The sequence below is a fragment of the Chenopodium album genome, chromosome 22, assembly GCF_948465745.1.
Source record: "Chenopodium album chromosome 22, dcCheAlbu1.1, whole genome shotgun sequence".
Lineage (NCBI taxonomy): Eukaryota > Viridiplantae > Streptophyta > Magnoliopsida > Caryophyllales > Amaranthaceae > Chenopodium > Chenopodium album.
Window position 1 is genome coordinate 39,445,224 of NC_137855.1, and position 18,560 is coordinate 39,463,783.

Genomic DNA, 18,560 nt, shown 5'->3' on the forward strand with positions numbered 1-18,560 from the left:
ATTAACTCTCTTTGACATTGTCCTCCAATTGACTATATCACCTTACATCATACCAAATATCTTTGGTATTATCTTGGAAACCATCTCTGCATTGATTACGACTTCCACACCTTCATGGGCTAAAAGGGAACCCATCAACACACCACATTAACCATTACTTCCATGGTTAAACACACAAAAAAATACTCACAAAAATATTTCACTCGAAAAAAAAATATTGCTCTCAAACAATGAGATCAAGCTGCGTTGCTTGTCCCCTTACTCGATATTTTTTTTAATACTCTCTATCTCTCTCTCTCTCTCTCTCTCTCTCTTTTTCCTTCTTTTTCTTCATCTCTTTTACTTCCTTTTTTTTTCTCTTATCCTGGATCTAACCTGAAGCTCTTGATACCATGTTGAAATAATAAAATAGAGATGAGAGAAGGGAAAGAATAATAAAAGTTGTATTTAATCCATTTAAAATTGTACTACATTGCAACATATATATAGTGCAAAATATAACTAAAAATAAGGAACATAATCCCATGATTATTGATCATGCTAACATTAACCCCCACTAAACTAACCAACTACTATTATGATTCCACTAACATTAGGAGTTAACTAACCACTAACAATTTGAAGCAAATATTCCAACAGATGGTACATTCGGGTTCGGGTTAGTGTTGAGTCGGGTTTTGGTTCAAGTTCAATTCTAATAAATATCGATGTGGCCAAGTTGAACTATATAATTACGCCTTCCATAATTTGATCAGGCATCATCAAGATTTTATTAAACCTTTATATGAGTAATAGAGAATAAAAGGTATACAAGCTGAACAAAAGATTTTATTAAATCGAATTGAGGGTTTACAAAACTATACCGGCCAGTATATAAGCTGAACAAAAGGTATATAAAATTTTATTAAACCATCCATGACTCGGTTAAGGTTTTAATTAGCACTACTACAAAAATGGGAATTAGCAACACACAATACATAATAGTCAAGTCGGATAGGCGTTCTCTAGAATTTTACAGATCGCCTAAGTAAGATGAGCGTTTTGTAAGTTAAAATTTATACAACGCCTCCCCTACTTAACCGTTCTATATGATACATCATTATTTTAATAAAAGGTGACTTTGCAATATAGAGCGCCTTTCTTCGTTAACAGCTCTATAGCTTTGAATATAATTATAAAAAAAAATTAAAAAAAAGCTTAAAAAATAATTAAAAAAAAAAAAACTGAAAAAAACCCTAAGACCTCCTTTTGGCAATCAACCGTTGTCACTTTCATTCTTCTCCAAAAAAATATCTTTCTCTCACCTCCTTCTCCTCCTCTCTTTCTCTTTAGATCTATTTTTTGTTGAAGGAACCGATGAACAGGGCCTATCATCCTCTTCTTTCCCACCATAAAATCGCCACTCTACATTCACCATTGATGTTTCCTTTAGCCAGTAACGAAGTGATGAACAAGGAGCCTCTCACGCCCTCCTCTTTAGCCGCAAATGTTAGATTTCTAGGTAAGATCGATGTTCTCTTTGTAATTATCGAATATCAATTCGGAAGTTTTTTTAAGTTTGAATGTTATAAATGATTAATGTTTAAGTTGATTTAACTTTATTTTGCTCAAATTTATGTTGTTTTGAGTTGATTAAGTTTCTGGGTATCGGATGTTTGGGATATTTTGTGTTGAATTTTGTGGTTTCAGAGATGATTTTTGCCCTTGTTTTCAATCTAAAGTTGTTGATGTTATTTGAATTCTAATGAACAGGACAAGCAGAGCATTTACAGGGTATTTTTAGTCTTCTTGCTAATGGAATAAAATCAGTTATGACAGCTGCTATATGACAGCTACTCAGGTTGTTAGGGGAGCTGAATTTAAGGAAGATTCTCTTATCCGTTTTCTCATGATTAGTGTAATAAAGTTGTAATTTGTCCTACTATATATCAGGTACAATGTATACTGTTTTGAGCTAATGAGAAACATATCTTCTTCCTATCTTTCTTTCTACATTTCTTCTTTCTGTAATCCTCTTGCACACTGATTTCATTTTGCTCTTTATGGTATCAGAGCGAGGTTGTGCAACATCAGGATTGTTATGTGCAGAAAGAATTTGTTTCTCATTTGTCTGAAATTCTGAGTTAATCTGCTGCTGATCTTCATCCTTTCTTCTTATCTTTCTCTTTCCTGCTTTCACTTCCTTTTCTCCTCAAAATGGCAGCAGACACCAGTAGCGTTTTGTATCTTCATCCAAATGATGGATCTTATTCCATCAGTGTTGAGAAACTGACTGGAGCAGCTGATTACAGATCTTGGAAAAGATCTATGGAAATTGCACTCACAGCAAAGAAGAAAATAGGCTTTGTTCATGGAACTGTGCACAGATCTACATATGCTGAGGATTCTGTCAAAGCAGATCAATGGGACACCTGCAACTCCATGGTAATATCTTGGCTTCATAGCTGTTTGTCTGATACAATTAAGAAATCTGTTTTGTATGTGAGTACTGCTAGAGAAACCTGGATTCAGCTTGAAAAACGTTTCTCTATGTCAAATGGTTCTAGAAAATATAAACTGAACAAAGATTTGTATAATCTGAAGCAAAATGGCAACTCTATTAATGATTATTACACTGGCATGACTAGTTTATGGGAAGAAATTGATGCAATGAATGTGTTGCCTGTAGTCTCTCAATCTAGCCCTGAGATTAGATCATTATTGAATGCTATTGCAAAGTATCAGGAGGAACACAGGTTGTTCCAATTTCTGAATGGTCTAGATGATCATTATAATGCTGTGAGAACACAGCTTCTTATGCTCACCCCTCTTCCTACAGTTGAATCAGCTTGTTCTATGCTTCAGCAAGAAGAAAGTCAGAGAGAAATACTTCTCTTGACTAAAAATGACCAGGATATTTCTGCTATGTACAGCAAAAATTCTGGAAACTCAGGGAATTCTGGTAACACAGGATATTTTTCTTCCAACGTTGGAAATAATAGCAGAATAGGTGTGTGTAGTGTGTGTGGAGTTATAGGACATGGTCTAGACAGATGCTGGAAGGTGGTGGGGTATCCTAGCTGGCATCACAAGCATAAACCAGCAGCTAGGCCTGGTATTAATATGCAGAATCAAAAATGGAGCAAGCCAGCACCAAAATTGGCTGCTGTTGCTAAGAGTGTTGTGGCTGCAGGACAAAGCAGCTTAGGGAATGTGACTCTCACTCAAGAACAGTTTGAACAACTGTTAAGACAACTTCCTGGTGCTGTAAAAGGAAGTGATACAGATGAAGAACTTGATAATAGTTTCTCAGGCATGGTTTCTTCATGTAATGCTGCAGCTGCCACTAGTGTAGAGTGGATCATAGACTCTGGAGCCTCTGATCATATGACATCTTATCTGAAACTTCTCATAAATCCCAGGGAATGTAAAGAGCAATTGAAAATCAACCTTCCAACTGGAGCAACAGCTAGAGTGTCACATACAGGAATGGTTGAATTACCCAACTCACTATATTTGAAAAATGTTCTTGTTGTGCCTAACTTCAAGCATAATTTGTTGTCAGTGCACAAACTCATGAAAGATTCACAGTGTGAAGTGATCTTTATCAGCTCACACTGTGTAATCAAAGACACAGTGACAAAAAGGGTGAAAGGTGTAGGTAAAGCAAGAAATGGATTGTATTATCTTGTGAATTTTTCCTTTGATGCTCTTGCAGCTGAGCAGGACACTTCTCAAAACTCTTATACTTGTCTGAAAACTCACTCAGCCAAGGAAAACATTCCTTTTGCAGTTTGGCATCATAGGTTAGGGCATGCATCTCTGGGAAAACTTCAGCATATTGAGTGTGTGAAGAGCAATATCACTGAAAACAGTCAAGTTTGTGCCACTTGTCCTATGGCAAAATTCACTAAGCTACCTTATGATTTGAGTTCTTCTCAAGCATCTCAGCCTTTTGAATTGATTCACATGGATATCTGGGGGCCTTATAAAGTGTGTACAAGGGGCAAATATAGGCATTTTTTGACCATAGTAGATGATTTTTCAAGAACTACTTGGGTGTATCTTTTGCAGCACAAATCTGAGTCACTTGACAAACTCAAGGAGTTCTCCAACTATGCTCAAACACATTTCAATTGCAAGATAAAATTTCTCAGATCAGATAATTCCCTAGAATTTCATGATCAATATTGTCAGAAATTTTTTGCCAGCCTTGGAATTGTTCATCAGACATCTTGTGTGGACAGACACAACAAAATGCCAGGGTAGAGAGGAAACACAGGCACATACTTGAAATTGCCAGGGCTTTAAGATTTCAAGCAGGCCTGTCCTTGAAATATTGGGGTGAACGTGTGATGACAGCAGTACATTTGATCAACAGGCTGCCCACACCAGTTTTACAGAACAAAACTCCATATCAAGTTTTGTTCAAATCTGCTCCAGATTATTCATATCTAAGAGTTTTTGGTTGCCTGTCTTTTGCTGCAAATCCTCTAAGCTCTGGAGACAAGTTTTAACCCAGAGGTGTTCCTTGTGTGTTTATTGGGTACCCTACAACTCAAAAAGGTTACAGACTTCTTGACATAAACACAAAAAGAATATTTGTCTCTAGGGATGTGATTTTTCATGAAACCATATTTCCCTTCCAACTCACCTCCCTTGATCAATACATGAAACCTGTACCTCTTTCTCTCACTAAACAAGACAACTTCAACCATATGTATCTTGATGAAATTGAGACCTCACACCAGCATGAAAACACACCAGTCACACCAAATTCTGATATTTCTTCTGACACCACTCCAATTTCTTCTCCTGTCTCTACTCCATATTCAATCCCTTCTCCTATTTCTGTTCCTTTTCAGTCACCAGCTAACAGTCCTGTATCTTCTCTTGATGCTGAACAAGCTGTTAGAAAAAGTTCTAGACCAGTGAGAGAACCTGCTTGGATGAAAGATTATGTGCAACCTAAGAAAAAAATCTAATATTCAAATTGCAAATTTTGCTTCTCAGGAAGTTGGTAATGAGTTTCATTGTTTTATGACAACTCTTACTGCTTCTCAGGACCCTTTGTTCTACAAACATGCTGTTACTGATTAGCATTGGGTAGATGCCATGAACAAGGAACTTGATCAATGTGAGTTGAATGGCACTTGGATTGTTACTACTCTTCCCCAAGGAAAAAGAGTAATTGGGTGTAAATGGATATACAAGACTAAGTTCAAGTCTAATGGTGACATTGAGAGACATAAAGCCAGAATTGTTGTCCTGGGTTGCAGACAGCAGTATGGTTTGGATTACAGTGAAACATTTGCTCCTGTTGCCAAAATGACCACTGTTAGAACTCTCTTGGCTGTAGCTGCAATGCATGATTGGTTTACTACACAAATGTATGTAACAAATGCATTCTTACATGGTGATTTAGATGAGGATGTTTATATGTCTCTTCCTTAAGGTTATACAGGTCATGGAAGCAGAATTGTTGTTGACTCACATGGCAACACTCCTGCAAAATCTTCCCAACTGGTCTGCAAACTCAATAAGTCCTTATATGGACTTAAGCAAGCCCCAAGACAATGGTTTGTCAAGCTTTCTTCTTCTCTTCTCTCCTTTGGCTATACTCAGTCTAAATCTGATTATAGTTTGTTCACAAAACATCAAAATCAGTCTATCACAGCTGTCTTGGTATATGTGGATGACTTGCTTATTACAGGCAATGATATGCATGAAATTGCTATCTTGAAAAATCTGCTGTCTTCTCATTTCCATATGAAAGACCTTGGTCCCTTGAGATATTTTCTTGGGTCAGAAATTGATCATACTGATCAGGGTATCTTTATTTCTCAAAGGAAATACATCACAGATGTGCTGAAAGAACAAGGTCTGCTTCATGCTAAGCCCTTGAAACTTCCAATTGATTCTCACTTGAAACTTGCACCAGACAAGGGTACTCTTTTGCCAAATCCTGTAATTTATCAGAAATTACTTGGAAAACTAATCTATTTGACCATTACCAGGCCCGATATTTCCTTTACAGTGCAACTGTTAAGTCAGTTCATGCATGCTCCTACTTCTACTCACTTACAGGAAGTTAAAAGATTGCTCAGATACTTAGCTGGGTCTACTTCTCAAGGAATCTTGCTTGCTTCCTCTTCTGCTGCAAAACTCACTGCTTATTGTGACAGTGATTGGGCTAGTTGTCCAACCACTAGAAGATCCACCACTGGCTATTGTATTCTTCTTGGCAACTCACCTATATCATGGAAAGCCAAGAAACAGTCACTTGTGGCAAAATCTTCAGCTGAAGCTGAATACAGGGCCATGGCTTTAACAGCCTGTGAAGTAACTTGGCTCAAGGCACTGTTGAAAGATCTTGGCTTGTCTGCACTTGGTCCTACTCTTCTTTACTGTGATAATCAAGCTGCTATTGCAATAGCTGCTAATCCTGTTCTACATGAAAGGACCAAGCATGTAGAAATAGACTGTCATTATGTTCGAGATATGGTAAAGTCTGGTGATTTGGTTACTGCTCACATTGCTTCTGAAGATCAGATTGCTGATATTCTCACTAAGGGTTTATCTGTTAAACAGCATCAGCAGCTTTTACTCAAGCTTGGTGCTAGCAGCCTTCCTAGCACTCAGCTTGCAGGGGGGTAATGAGCAGGACAAGCAGAGCATTTACAGGGTATTTTAGTCTTCTTGCTAATGGAATAAAATCAGTTATGACAGCTGCTATATGACAGCTACTCAGGTTGTTAGGGGAGCTGAATTTAAGGAAGATTCTCTTAGCCGTTTTCTCATGATTAGTGTAATAAAGTTGTAATTTGTCCTGCTATATATCAGGTACAATGTATACTGTTTTGAGCTAATGAGAAAACATATCTTCTTCCTATCTTTCTTTCTACATTTCTTCTTTCTGTAATCCTCTTGCACACTGATTTCATTTTGCTCTTTAAATTCTAATTTCGATTTTCATGTTAAATTTTCATCATAATCCTTATTTATTGTAGCTCTCTAATTTTAGTAACTTCTAATTTCATCTTTAGATTTGTTTTCAATTTCCAATTATTTTAGATCTAAAATTTATGATTTTTATTTTTAAAGTACTTTAGATCTAAAGTTTATGTTTGGTGCAAAATGTTATGATTTTGTGCGCTGATGGTGTGGTTTAGGGTGTTTGATGCGGTTGCTCCAATTTTGTGCGCCGATGGTGGAAGTCTGGAAGCATTGATGTAATGGTAGCAAGTTAGTTTCTATATTATTTCATTATTTTTTTATATTTAGTTTCTTTACTTGGATTGTTTGAACATATATGAGTGACATTATGAACTAGGTTTATTTTAATTTCTTGTAGGATAAGATTTTATGTTGTAATTAAAATTGTATTAAGATCTATTTTTGTTGAGGTGGATTCTGGGTTTTGAATGATTCAACTAATTTTATGTTAAATTCGGTGAAGTTATCTGGATTTCTAGCAAGGATGTTATTAAAGTATAAAATTCAGTTTAAATTACATTGTAATTATAGTCTTATTATTCTTATCATTTCGTTGTTGCATGTTGTTACAAATGTTACAAAGTGAAAATTTGCTCGACAATGGCAGGCTGCACAGCGGACACAATCGGGTTAATTACTTATTTACTTGTATTAGAATACTTGTAATGTAAATTTCTGTAAGGAATTTAGTTATGTAATTCAAATATTTGTAAATATTTTAAATTAATTTTAATGTTATTACTATGGTATTTTAATTATTGTGTACGAATTATTATAATTATTAATTATTATTATTATTACTATAATAATAATAATAATAATAATAATAATAATAATAATAATAATAACTATGGTATTTTAATTATTGTGTACGAATTACTATTATTAATTATTGGGTTGATTGGAGGAAACGACAAGGTTCTACGACCAGCAGATGTGCTGCTTTATTCCTGGGATAGAGGCCTTGATGTGTGTGTGATTTGACGGGGTCTTCACCTTTGACGCAATCGGGGTTGTCTGACTTCGTTCCTGGTCGTGTTGTGTCGGCGGCGGCTCAGCGGAAGTGGGACAAGTATGGGACGCGTTGCAGGGCTATTGGCTATGGTTTTCTTCCTTTCTCCTTTTCTTCGTTGGGGGAATCAGAGAAGGATGCTGTTGCGTTGCTAAAGCGGGTTCAGGCTTTCGCTAAGACTCAGGATATTGGTGCTCGTGCAGCTGCTCACATCTTCAGCAGGATAGGGTTCGCTATAGCTAGAGGGGTGGGGGCCCAGATTGTATCTCGGCTCCCCACCAATTTCTTGTAAATTGATTGACTTTGTAGGTTTTTATTTTTGACATAATAATAATAATAATAATAATAATAATTATTATTATTATTATTATTACTAATTTTTTTTAAAAAAAAAGGTAAGGAAAAGAGAGCGCCTATCTGTGGTAGACATTCTCTTTTTATATAGCTATAGAGCGCCTATCCTAAGATGACAGCTCTCTTTTACTTGTTTTTTTTATTTATTTTGTTCCTGGAATATGAAGTGCCTATCTTAGATAAGCGATCTGTATTGTGTTATATATAGAACGCCTCAAAGAGGCGTTCTGTAGACTTTATAGGGCACCCCCTAAGAAGAACGCCTCTGAGACGTTCTATAAAGCATGTTTTAGGCGTTCTATATTCATGTTTTTGTAGTATAGGTCAAGTACTATTCGGGTTTGGATTGTTTTTGAGTCGCATTAAATTGGTTGACGGTTACTATCAAGTCGGGTGCAGATTCAGGTTCAGGTTATAAAGTATTGGATCAAATCAGTTTTCGCTTAAGATCTGGTCAGGTTAAGGTCACGATACAGTTCACTAGTTTCACCCCATTGTTAGAGTACAGGCTAGGTTCAAATCATTGTTAGTTAAGATTGGGTTCTCACTTATCAGGTCGGGGTTTTTTGACAGCTCTAGCTATAATCCACACTTTTTTAGGAAATTTTGAGGTTTCGGGTTCCGGTGGCAAAAACTGTTGAGACCCTAGGGGATATATCTCGGCGTCATATAATGCCGTTTGAACCCATATATGATCATTATATGTTGTCATAAAAGTACATGGTAGGCTTGAGTTTACGAAATCACTGCAAGTTGTGAATGGGTAAAATGACCGTTTAAGGGCATATTGGATGATTTCACCGACCCAATTGGACACACGGAGGGTATTAGGGACCATGATAAAAATTTTGGCAATTTTTATTTCCGGACGAAAAAAGGTCAAAAAATTACTAAATAGTATGATATAATTCACGTTTTTTGAGGAAATTTTGAGGTTTTGAGGCCCGGTGACGAAAAGCTTTGAGACCATAAGGGAAACATCTCGGGTTCATATTATGCCGTTTGAAACCATATATGATCATTATATGTTGTCATAAACCTCCGTGGTAGGCTTGAGTTTACGAAATCACGACACGTTGTGAACGGGTAAAATTATCATTTAAGGGCATATTGGATGGTTCCACCAACAGATTGGACTCCCGGAGGATATTAGGACCATAATAAACATCTCGTAAATTTTTATTTTCGAGCGATAAAAAGGAACAAAAATTACCAAATTGAAGGCTATAATCCACATTTTTTGAAAACATTTTGAGGTTTCTAGGCCTGGTAGCGAACAACCTTGAGACACCAATGGATACATATCGGTGTCATATAATGCCGTTTGAAACCATATATAATCAATATATGTTGTCATAAACGTCCGCGGTAGACTTGAGTTCATAAAATCACTGCAAGGTGTGAACGGGTAAAATGACCGTTTTAGAGCATATTGGGTGGTTCCACCGACCCAATTGGACTCTCGGAGGGTATTAGGGATCATGGTAAACATCTCGGTAATTTTTATTTTCGGGTGAAAAAAAGGTCAAAAACTTACAAAATTGAAGGCTATAATCAACGTTTTTTGAAATTTTTTTGAGGTTTCGAGGCCTGGTGGCGAAAAGTCTTGAGACCTTAATGGATACATCTCTGGGTCATATAATCGCATTTGAAACCATATAAAATCATTATATGTTGTCATAAACGTTCGTGTTAGTCTTGAATTTACAAAATCCCTGCAAGTTGTGAACGGGTAAAATGACCGTTTAAGGGCATATTGGATGGTTACACCAACCCAATTGGACTCCCGAAGGTTATTGGGAACCATGGTAAACATTTAGGTAATTTTTTTTTTGTGCGAAAATAGGTCAAAAAATTACAAAATTGAAGGCTATGATCCACGCTTTTTGTATAAATTTTTAGGTTTCAGGGCCTGATGGAGAAAATTCTTGAGACTCTAAGGGATACATCTTAGGGACATATAATGCCTTTTTAAACCATATATGATCATTATATGTTGTCTTAAACGTCCGTTGTACGCTTGAGTATACGAAAACAATACAAGTTGTGAACGGGTAAAATGATCGTTTAAGGGCATATTGGATGATTCCACCGACCCAATTGGACTCCTGAGGGGTATTAGGGACTATGGTAATAAAAATCCTGTTAATTACAAAATTGAAGACTATAATCCACGCTTTTTGAGGAAATTTAGAGGTTTCGGGACCCGATGTCGAAAAGTGTTGAGACCCTAGGTGATATATCTCGGGGTCATATAATGCCATTTGAAACCATGTATGATCATTATATGTTGTCAAAACTTCCGTGGTAGGCTTAAGTTACCGAAATCACTGCAAGTTGTGAACGGGTAAATTGACCGTTTAAGAGCGTATTGGATGCTTCTACCGACAAAATTGGTCTCCCGAAGGATATTAGGGAATATGATAAACATATCGGCAATTTTAATTTCCGGGCGAAAAAGGTCAAAAAGTTACGAAATTATAGGCTATAATCCACGCTTTTTGAGGAATCTTGAAGTTTCGGGGCCCGATGGCGAAAGGTGTTGAGACCCTAGGAGATATATCTCGGGGTTGTATATTGCTATTTGAAACCATATATGATCATTATATGTTGTCACAAACGTACGTGGTAGGCTTAAGTTTACCAAATCTGTGAATGGGTAAAATGACCGTTTAAGGGCGTATTGGATGGTTCCACTGACCAAATTGGACTCCCGGAGGATATTAGGGATCTTGATAAACATCTCGACAATTTTTATTTCCGGGCGAAAAAAGGTTAAAAATTACAAAATTGAAGGCTATCCACGTAATTTGAGGAAATTTGGAGGTTTGAGGGCCCGGTGGAGAAAAACCTTAAGACTTTAAGGGATACATCTTGGGGTCATATTATGCCGTTTGAATCATATATGATCATTATATGTTGTCATAAATGTCCGTGGTAGGCTTGAGTTTACAAAATCACTACAAGTTGTGATCTGAACGGACTGTTTAAGAGCATATTGGATGGTTCCACCGACCCAATTGTACTCCCGGAGGGTATTAGGGACTATGGTAAAAATCTCGTTAATTTTTATTTTCGATGAATAAAGGTAAAAAATTACAAATTTAAAGGTTATAATCCACGCTTTTTGAGGAAATATTGAGGTTACAAGGCTTGGTGGCGAAAAGTAGCGAAATGGAAGGCTATAATCCACCCCATTGTTTGAGTACAGGCTGGGTTCAGATCATTGTCGGTTAAGGTCAAGTCCTCGGGTCGGGTCAGTTTTTAACGGCTTTAGGGACTCAACACTTTTCGCCACTAGGCCCCAAAACCTCAAAATTTTCTCAATAACTGTGGATTATATATCCTTCAATTTTATTTTATTTTTTATTTTTTGACCTTTTTCGCCCGAAAATTAAAATTGCCGAAATGTTTACCATGGTCCCTAATAACCTCCGAGAGTTTAATTGGGTGGGTGAAACCATCCAATTTTGCTTTAAATGATCATTCAGGTTCCATTCGGGTTAATAGATTGTACATTCGGGTTCGAGTTAGTGTTGAGTTGGGTTTTGGTTCAAGTTCAATTCCAATAAATATCGATATGCGCAAGTTGAATCTATATAATCACGCCTTCCATAATGTGATAAGCATTATCAAGATTTTATTAAACCTATATCTGAGGAATAGAGACCATAATGTACACAAGCTGAATCGGATTGTGGGTTTATAGTTTTGTACCAGTATATAAGTTGAACAAAAGACATATAAATTTTATTAAACCTTCCATGACTCGGGTACAGGTTCTAATTAGGACGGGTAATAGTTCGGGTTCAGATTGTTGTTGGGTGGATTAAATCGATTGACGGTTACTCTGAGGTCGGGAGCAGGTTCTGGTTCAGGTCAAAAAGTATTGGATCAAATCAGTTGTCGGTTAACATCAAGCCAGGTTCAGGTCGGGTTATTGGTCACTAGTGTTACCCTATTTTCCGAGTATAGGTTATATTCATATCATTGCTGGTTCAGGTCGGGTTCTCGGGTCTGGTCAGTTTCGACAGCTCTAACTGTACTTAACAATTGAGTAAAAAAAAATAGATAAAAAGAAACAAGCATCATATTATGAGACAAACGGAGTATAATTTCCATAAAAAAACTTATCAAATTTATCTACTTATTGAGTTATATTCTTCAATTTATTAGTATATTTATCTCTTGCAGGGGCGGAATCAAGGGGGGCTAGGTTAGGCCATGACCACCCTTTTGATTTTGTATAATACAATTTTGTATGCAATAAATTACTATGCAGGTAGAAAGATCAGTTGGTCAGACATTGAGATAACGACATAATGTCATTCTACATTTGTGCTTGGTTCGAATCTTAATAACTTCTGGTTCCGACATTGATCTCTATGTAAATATAATAATGAATTTTATTCAAAGTATATTTTTGTTAACCTTTTTATGTAAGCACTGTTTTGTTAAGAACCTCTGTATAATATTTTCTTGCGAAGTAATACGTGAATCACAATTTCTTTTGCGAATTTTTACCTTATGCCGGAAAATAGAGTTTGACTCTGTATCCTGGCACAACTTATAAAAGCACTTTTTTGTGTTTACGTATACAAGAACTAACATCATCGATTTAAATAATGTAATGCAAACAAGAAGAAACACAACTATTAGAAATCAATCAACTAACTCACAATTTTTATATTTACTTAAACTCAATAATAAAATTTTATTAATGAAAATAATCCTATTAATAAGCATGCAATCTCATGCCCAATAATAGGATTAACAAATGTAAAAGATACAAATTAATCTTAAAAAAGTGGAAATCTTAATATATCTTTTTAAAAGATATAAATTCAGATTTTCCTTTAGCTAATTTCTCTCACGCAAAGAAGTAATTATAAAACGTAACACTAATTCTATTAATTATGCGTAACTTTCGGATTGACGACACTCAATCTCACAATTAATAGAGGACTCAAATAAAATTTGAAAGGTAAATATCAAAATTACAGATGACTCTTCTCATGTATTCCGCACTTTGGCACACGTAAGTAACAGAAAACGTGTAGTTTTCATTTTGTGATCGAGCATAAGCATCATCAACATCATTCTTTATCTTCAATTTTACGTCCATATGGCCCATACGCGGTATCCTTCGGGAACTGAAAAATATGGATCAATAGAATGATTTAAGAAATTGCAGTAATACTAAATATTAGAATATATATAATTAAACATCATAAAATTATATATATGTCTGTCTATATGGTTAGTCACATGGTGTGGCTATTTTAAAGTATAAAATACTAAATCGAATATTTAGAGTTGTGGTGATAAGCAAATTAGACTACGGGCCTATTTACATTTACTTAATTTCAGTTCAGTTCAGTTCAGTTCAGCTCAGTTCAGTTCAGTTCAGTTCCAATCAGTTCAGTTCAGTTCAGTTCAGCTCTTAATTTCCCTCTCACATAAAATATTCATTTCAGCTTAATTCAGTTCAGTTCAGTTCCAATCAGTTCAGTTCAGCTCCAATCAGTTCAGTTCAGCTCGGTTTAGTAAATGTGAACAGGCCCTACATTGAAACTGTGACACATGTTGGTTATTTAATAGGAAAATGGGATAACTTTATTAAAAAAAAAAAAAAAAAAAAAAAAAAAAGAAGTAAAGTTTATTATTCATTATTCAAACCTAAAGAATATGGGTTACTCGAAATAAACATATGAAGTTGCTTACTTCTTAAATGACTTGATAATTTATATTACCCCTATAATAAATTTATGTTACTTTTGTAAACAAAATAGAGTTACTCTTATAAATCTATCATTATTAAAGTTGGTCATGCATATAAAATATATATTTTTCTTATAAACTAATGTGTCAAAAGAAGAAGAGAACAAAAGAACTTTGTATTTTGGTTAAAAAATTATTATTATTATCATTATTATTATTAACAAGAATAACATGAGTAGTGAGTATTTTTTATTTGAGAAAAAAAAGTTCAAATAATGCATCATATTACGAGTAGTAAAATATCATTACTCCGTACATCCCACATTAGTAGTACTAGAAAAATAGACATTGAGAAACATTTTAAAATATATGTATATGATGTATATTACCTGCATGTATTTTTTTTATTGTACTTTACTTATTTACTTTTTTTTTTTTTTTTTTTTTCATTTTAGAGTTGCAATGATAAAATCGTGCATGGCACGAAATCTGAACTAGTAGTGTAATCATAAAACGATCATAGCTAGATTAATTATAGATAATAAATTACCTGATAAGTAAATCCAATTGAATTAAGAAACATTCCATAGGATCCATAAAACCCAACAATTTTAGAATGGTCGTGTTCTTTCTCTGGAAATGAGAAGGGCGTTTTTTGATCGACTTCATTAGCGTCACCAAATGCATATCCACCTGGATTTTTATTGGTATGGATTTTTATTTCAGCGATTTGGATTGTAACCTTTTCGGTCTCATTGTGCGTGTACCATCCGTAGAACCCGCTTACTTTTGTTATCACTTCGCTCGCATCTAAAACTGGAGTCTGTATATGTTAAATTTAAAAGGTTAGGTTATGCTATTAAAACAGATATATATACATAGATATGTATATCAGTATATATGAATAAGAAAAAAAAAAGAAAAAAAAAAAAGAAAAAAATAGAAGTATCATTCAAATGTACCTCTTGAGGGAACATAGATATATATTATTTGATTACACTTTTAAATCGCTAGATATTGTCAATAAGTATAAAGTATTAAAATTAGAAAAAGAAAAAAAAAAGGATTAATATTTTTTTGAAACAAAATAGAAGTATCATTCATGTTTCAAAAAAAAAAAAAAAAAAAAAATAGAAGTATCATTCAAATGTACCTCTTGAGGATTCTTATCAGAACCCGTAAACATTAGGCTGTAGGTATCAAGATTACTTTTGACGTCGAACCCAATTCCATCAACAATATTTCCATGATAAAATTTTACTTTGGAAAACTGATCACCTTCTTTGAGCTTAGTGTACCAGTTTATTTCACTGTCTTTGTCACCAAATACGCCACTTTGCTCGATCTCATTGCCCTGAAATTTTATAAAATCATATAAATAAATCCTACAGTATAAATAAAAATATAATTACAGTAATCAGGGCCGTCCCAATCATTATGAAAGCCCTGTGTAACTAAGATATAATTAGGCCCTCCTTTTAATTCATTGTTTCAAAATAAAAATATTAAACATAGACAAATGTTTAGTTTTTTAATATATATATATATGTATATATATGTATATGTACCGCATCTCCACCCTTGGTACTTAAAACTAGATATGAAGGATACTTTACCACACATATTACATTGTTTGAATGGACAAATTTCTTTCTAAAATAAGAATTTTGTATTAGTTGAATCTTGACTCATGTATAACATATAAAATATAAAAGTTGCTCTTTGAAGAATTGAACATTTGAACTTGAAGCCGCCCAGCAACAATGACAAGTGTATAAATTATATAAATTATATAAATTATATATGACTACAACGGACTAAAAAATATACTATAGCCTTTTATAAATTATTTGGGCCTCATTAGATTTTAGGTCCTGTACAGCCGCTTATGGTAAGGGCCGGCCCTGACAGTAATCCATAAAATAGCATTTTATACAGTACAAATACTTGATAAACCTAGCTAGTTTGTGAAGTATTCGACCGTGGCTTGAAGATTTTATGAGCTAAACACAACAAAACTCAACTCAACTCGATACCTTTTCTTGTTATTTATTGTATATGTATGCACTATAACATCTCTATTCTTAAATAATAGAAAAAAGGTATTAACAACTTATCATCTATTGTTCTTATGCTATCATCATATTCATTTAGATCTTTAGATACTATTGAAGTCTAAACTTCTCAACTTAAACAGTAAGTGTCCTACATCGAAAAAAGAATAAGATCTAGTTAGTTTAACGATTTATAGTTGATTAATTTAAATATAAAGTTAAACACTTTACAAGCTAGGCTATTAAGGTGCATATGTTTTTGGGATGAAATCTGCTAAAACCATGAATTGGACATGTACACTGTCTGTCATTCTATTGAGGATATTTTGTGATATATTTACATAATATTATTGTGAGATATGGTTAGGATATTTATGTGGTGAATATCTTGTAAATTTAGTTAGTTTCCAAAACTTCTAGATTATCTTTTATTCTGGGTTTTAGTCAATCTTGAAACTATATATATTTAGGTGAACTTAGGGTTTAGGGTTTAGGGTAAACCGCATTGTAGCAATTTCTACATGGTATTAGAGCTAACTTAATTTTTTTTATTTCCACATGATATCAGAGTAATTTCTATTTTGGTCGCGAGTGCTGCACAAACCTATATATGAGATATACGTGATTACATGCACGAGAAGTTGTTCAAGAAATCGGTTTCGGTTGATTTGATCATAACTGAAACATCTATGTATGTAATAATTTTCTTACCGATGTATAAATTCCAATGTTGCCTAGAAACTGTTCTGTCCATCCGAAAAATCCAACTACAGAACCCTCAGTGGGAAGTGGAGATGAGAATGGCGTTATTTCGCTGGACTCCCTCTCCTCGCCATATAGCTTAAGCCCCCCTGGGTGTACATTGGTGTGTATCCTCATTGTAATGATGCATGTCTCCTTTAGATTGTTAGTCCCCTCCAGTCTGTGAGGCCCGTATGTCCCGCTTATATGGGTTAGAAAATCATTATCCAACTGGACCTGCATTACATATACGTATATACATTTACTTCAATTATAACGATTATAAATATTTAAATACAATTAATTTTAAAATAGGATGAACTAAGCATCACCTAAATCCTTACTTCTTTTTACTTGACCTACTTAAACTATTCACATCATATTTTGTGAGTTAAATGTAAGGAAATAAATATTCATTTAGTATCTTGTTTTTGTAAACATAAATAAATTTATAAATAAAGTATATTTGTTAGATTTATATCTATGAATACTATCCTAATATGATTTTATGATTTTCAATAGCGGCGCTTTTCTTGGTGTGACCAGCCACACCATGCGACAAGCTAGGTGAGACACATCAAAACACTGGTCAAGGGTGATTCCTAATTGACCAAGTAATCGTTGAATGTCTGAGTAACCCAATAAATTAAAACGGACTAAGTAATCTCTAACCAAGTAACCCTTAACCGACCGAGTAGTCCCGACCACACCCTATGGCCAACCACGTATGAAAATTTGTATTAAATTCTAATGATTTTATTATTATTAATTATGAATTGGTAAAAGTGAGTTGTGGTGACAATATGATATTGCAAACTTTCTTTGAAAACAAATCCTACTTCTAACTCTAAGCTTAACAAACTGACTAACCCAATAAAACCGACTGAGCTGAGTAATCTTTAACCTAGTAATCCTTAACCAATCGAGTAACCCTAACCACGTCGTATGAAAATTTGTGTTTAAATATAATAATTTTATTATTATTTATGAATTGGTAAATGTGATAAATGAAATCATTGTGGTGACACCCTAATAAATAGGATATTGCAAACTTTCTATAAGGACAAAAATTACAAATCAATCCTAGTTCTAACTCTAACCTTAACACTAACTTAAAATTACATGCTTAAATACCTCGTCTTGTTTAGTTGACTTGTCCTTGGTGCCTTGAAACCATTCCTCACGTTTTTTCCCATTCTTATCAGTTATTTCGAACCCAATTCCGTAAACAATGTCGCCATGATCAACAAAAATTTTCGTGAGGTTTTCACCTTCTTTAAGCTTGAAGTCTTTCTGCAAAATAAACAACAAGGAAAAGATTAAATCAAACAAAAACAAATACTAAAAGCAATTGCAAATAAATAGAAACTCATCCTACTCCCCCTATTTCTCTAAGTTCTTGTTCAAACTTTTTGACTATTTGTAAAATCACTGTCAAAACAAGAAGAATAAAAAGAAACGATCAAACTTTATTTCAAATTTAGTGACAGGCTAGAATATCACACGTACTTTTACCGGCCCTGGTACGAGTGCCATTTTGTAGCTGAAAACTTGGTATTAATAAGACGATTTGTGATTGAGGAAATAATGAAGGATGATTGTAAGTTGTAGTGAAGATGAGAAAGATGTTCGATACATATATATAGTCCAACAATGTATAGTTTGTATACCATATTTTCGTAATTAACAAAGAATTTTTCATT

General features: G+C 34.4%; 1 protein-coding gene across 1 annotated transcript; it reads right to left on the reverse strand.

Moving 5' to 3' along the window:
- Positions 1–13,437: 13,437 nt before the first annotated feature.
- LOC145604409 (uncharacterized) lies at positions 13,438–18,393 on the reverse strand. The gene is made up of 6 exons (XM_081660315.1): positions 18,373–18,393; positions 17,992–18,150; positions 16,828–17,094; positions 15,216–15,416; positions 14,613–14,885; positions 13,438–13,494 (listed from the first exon to the last, which is right to left on the reverse strand). The coding sequence occupies exons 1-6, from the start codon at positions 18,391–18,393 to the stop codon at positions 13,438–13,440; spliced, it is 978 nt and encodes a 325-aa protein (XP_081516441.1).
- Between the last annotated feature and the right edge of the window lie 167 nt (positions 18,394–18,560).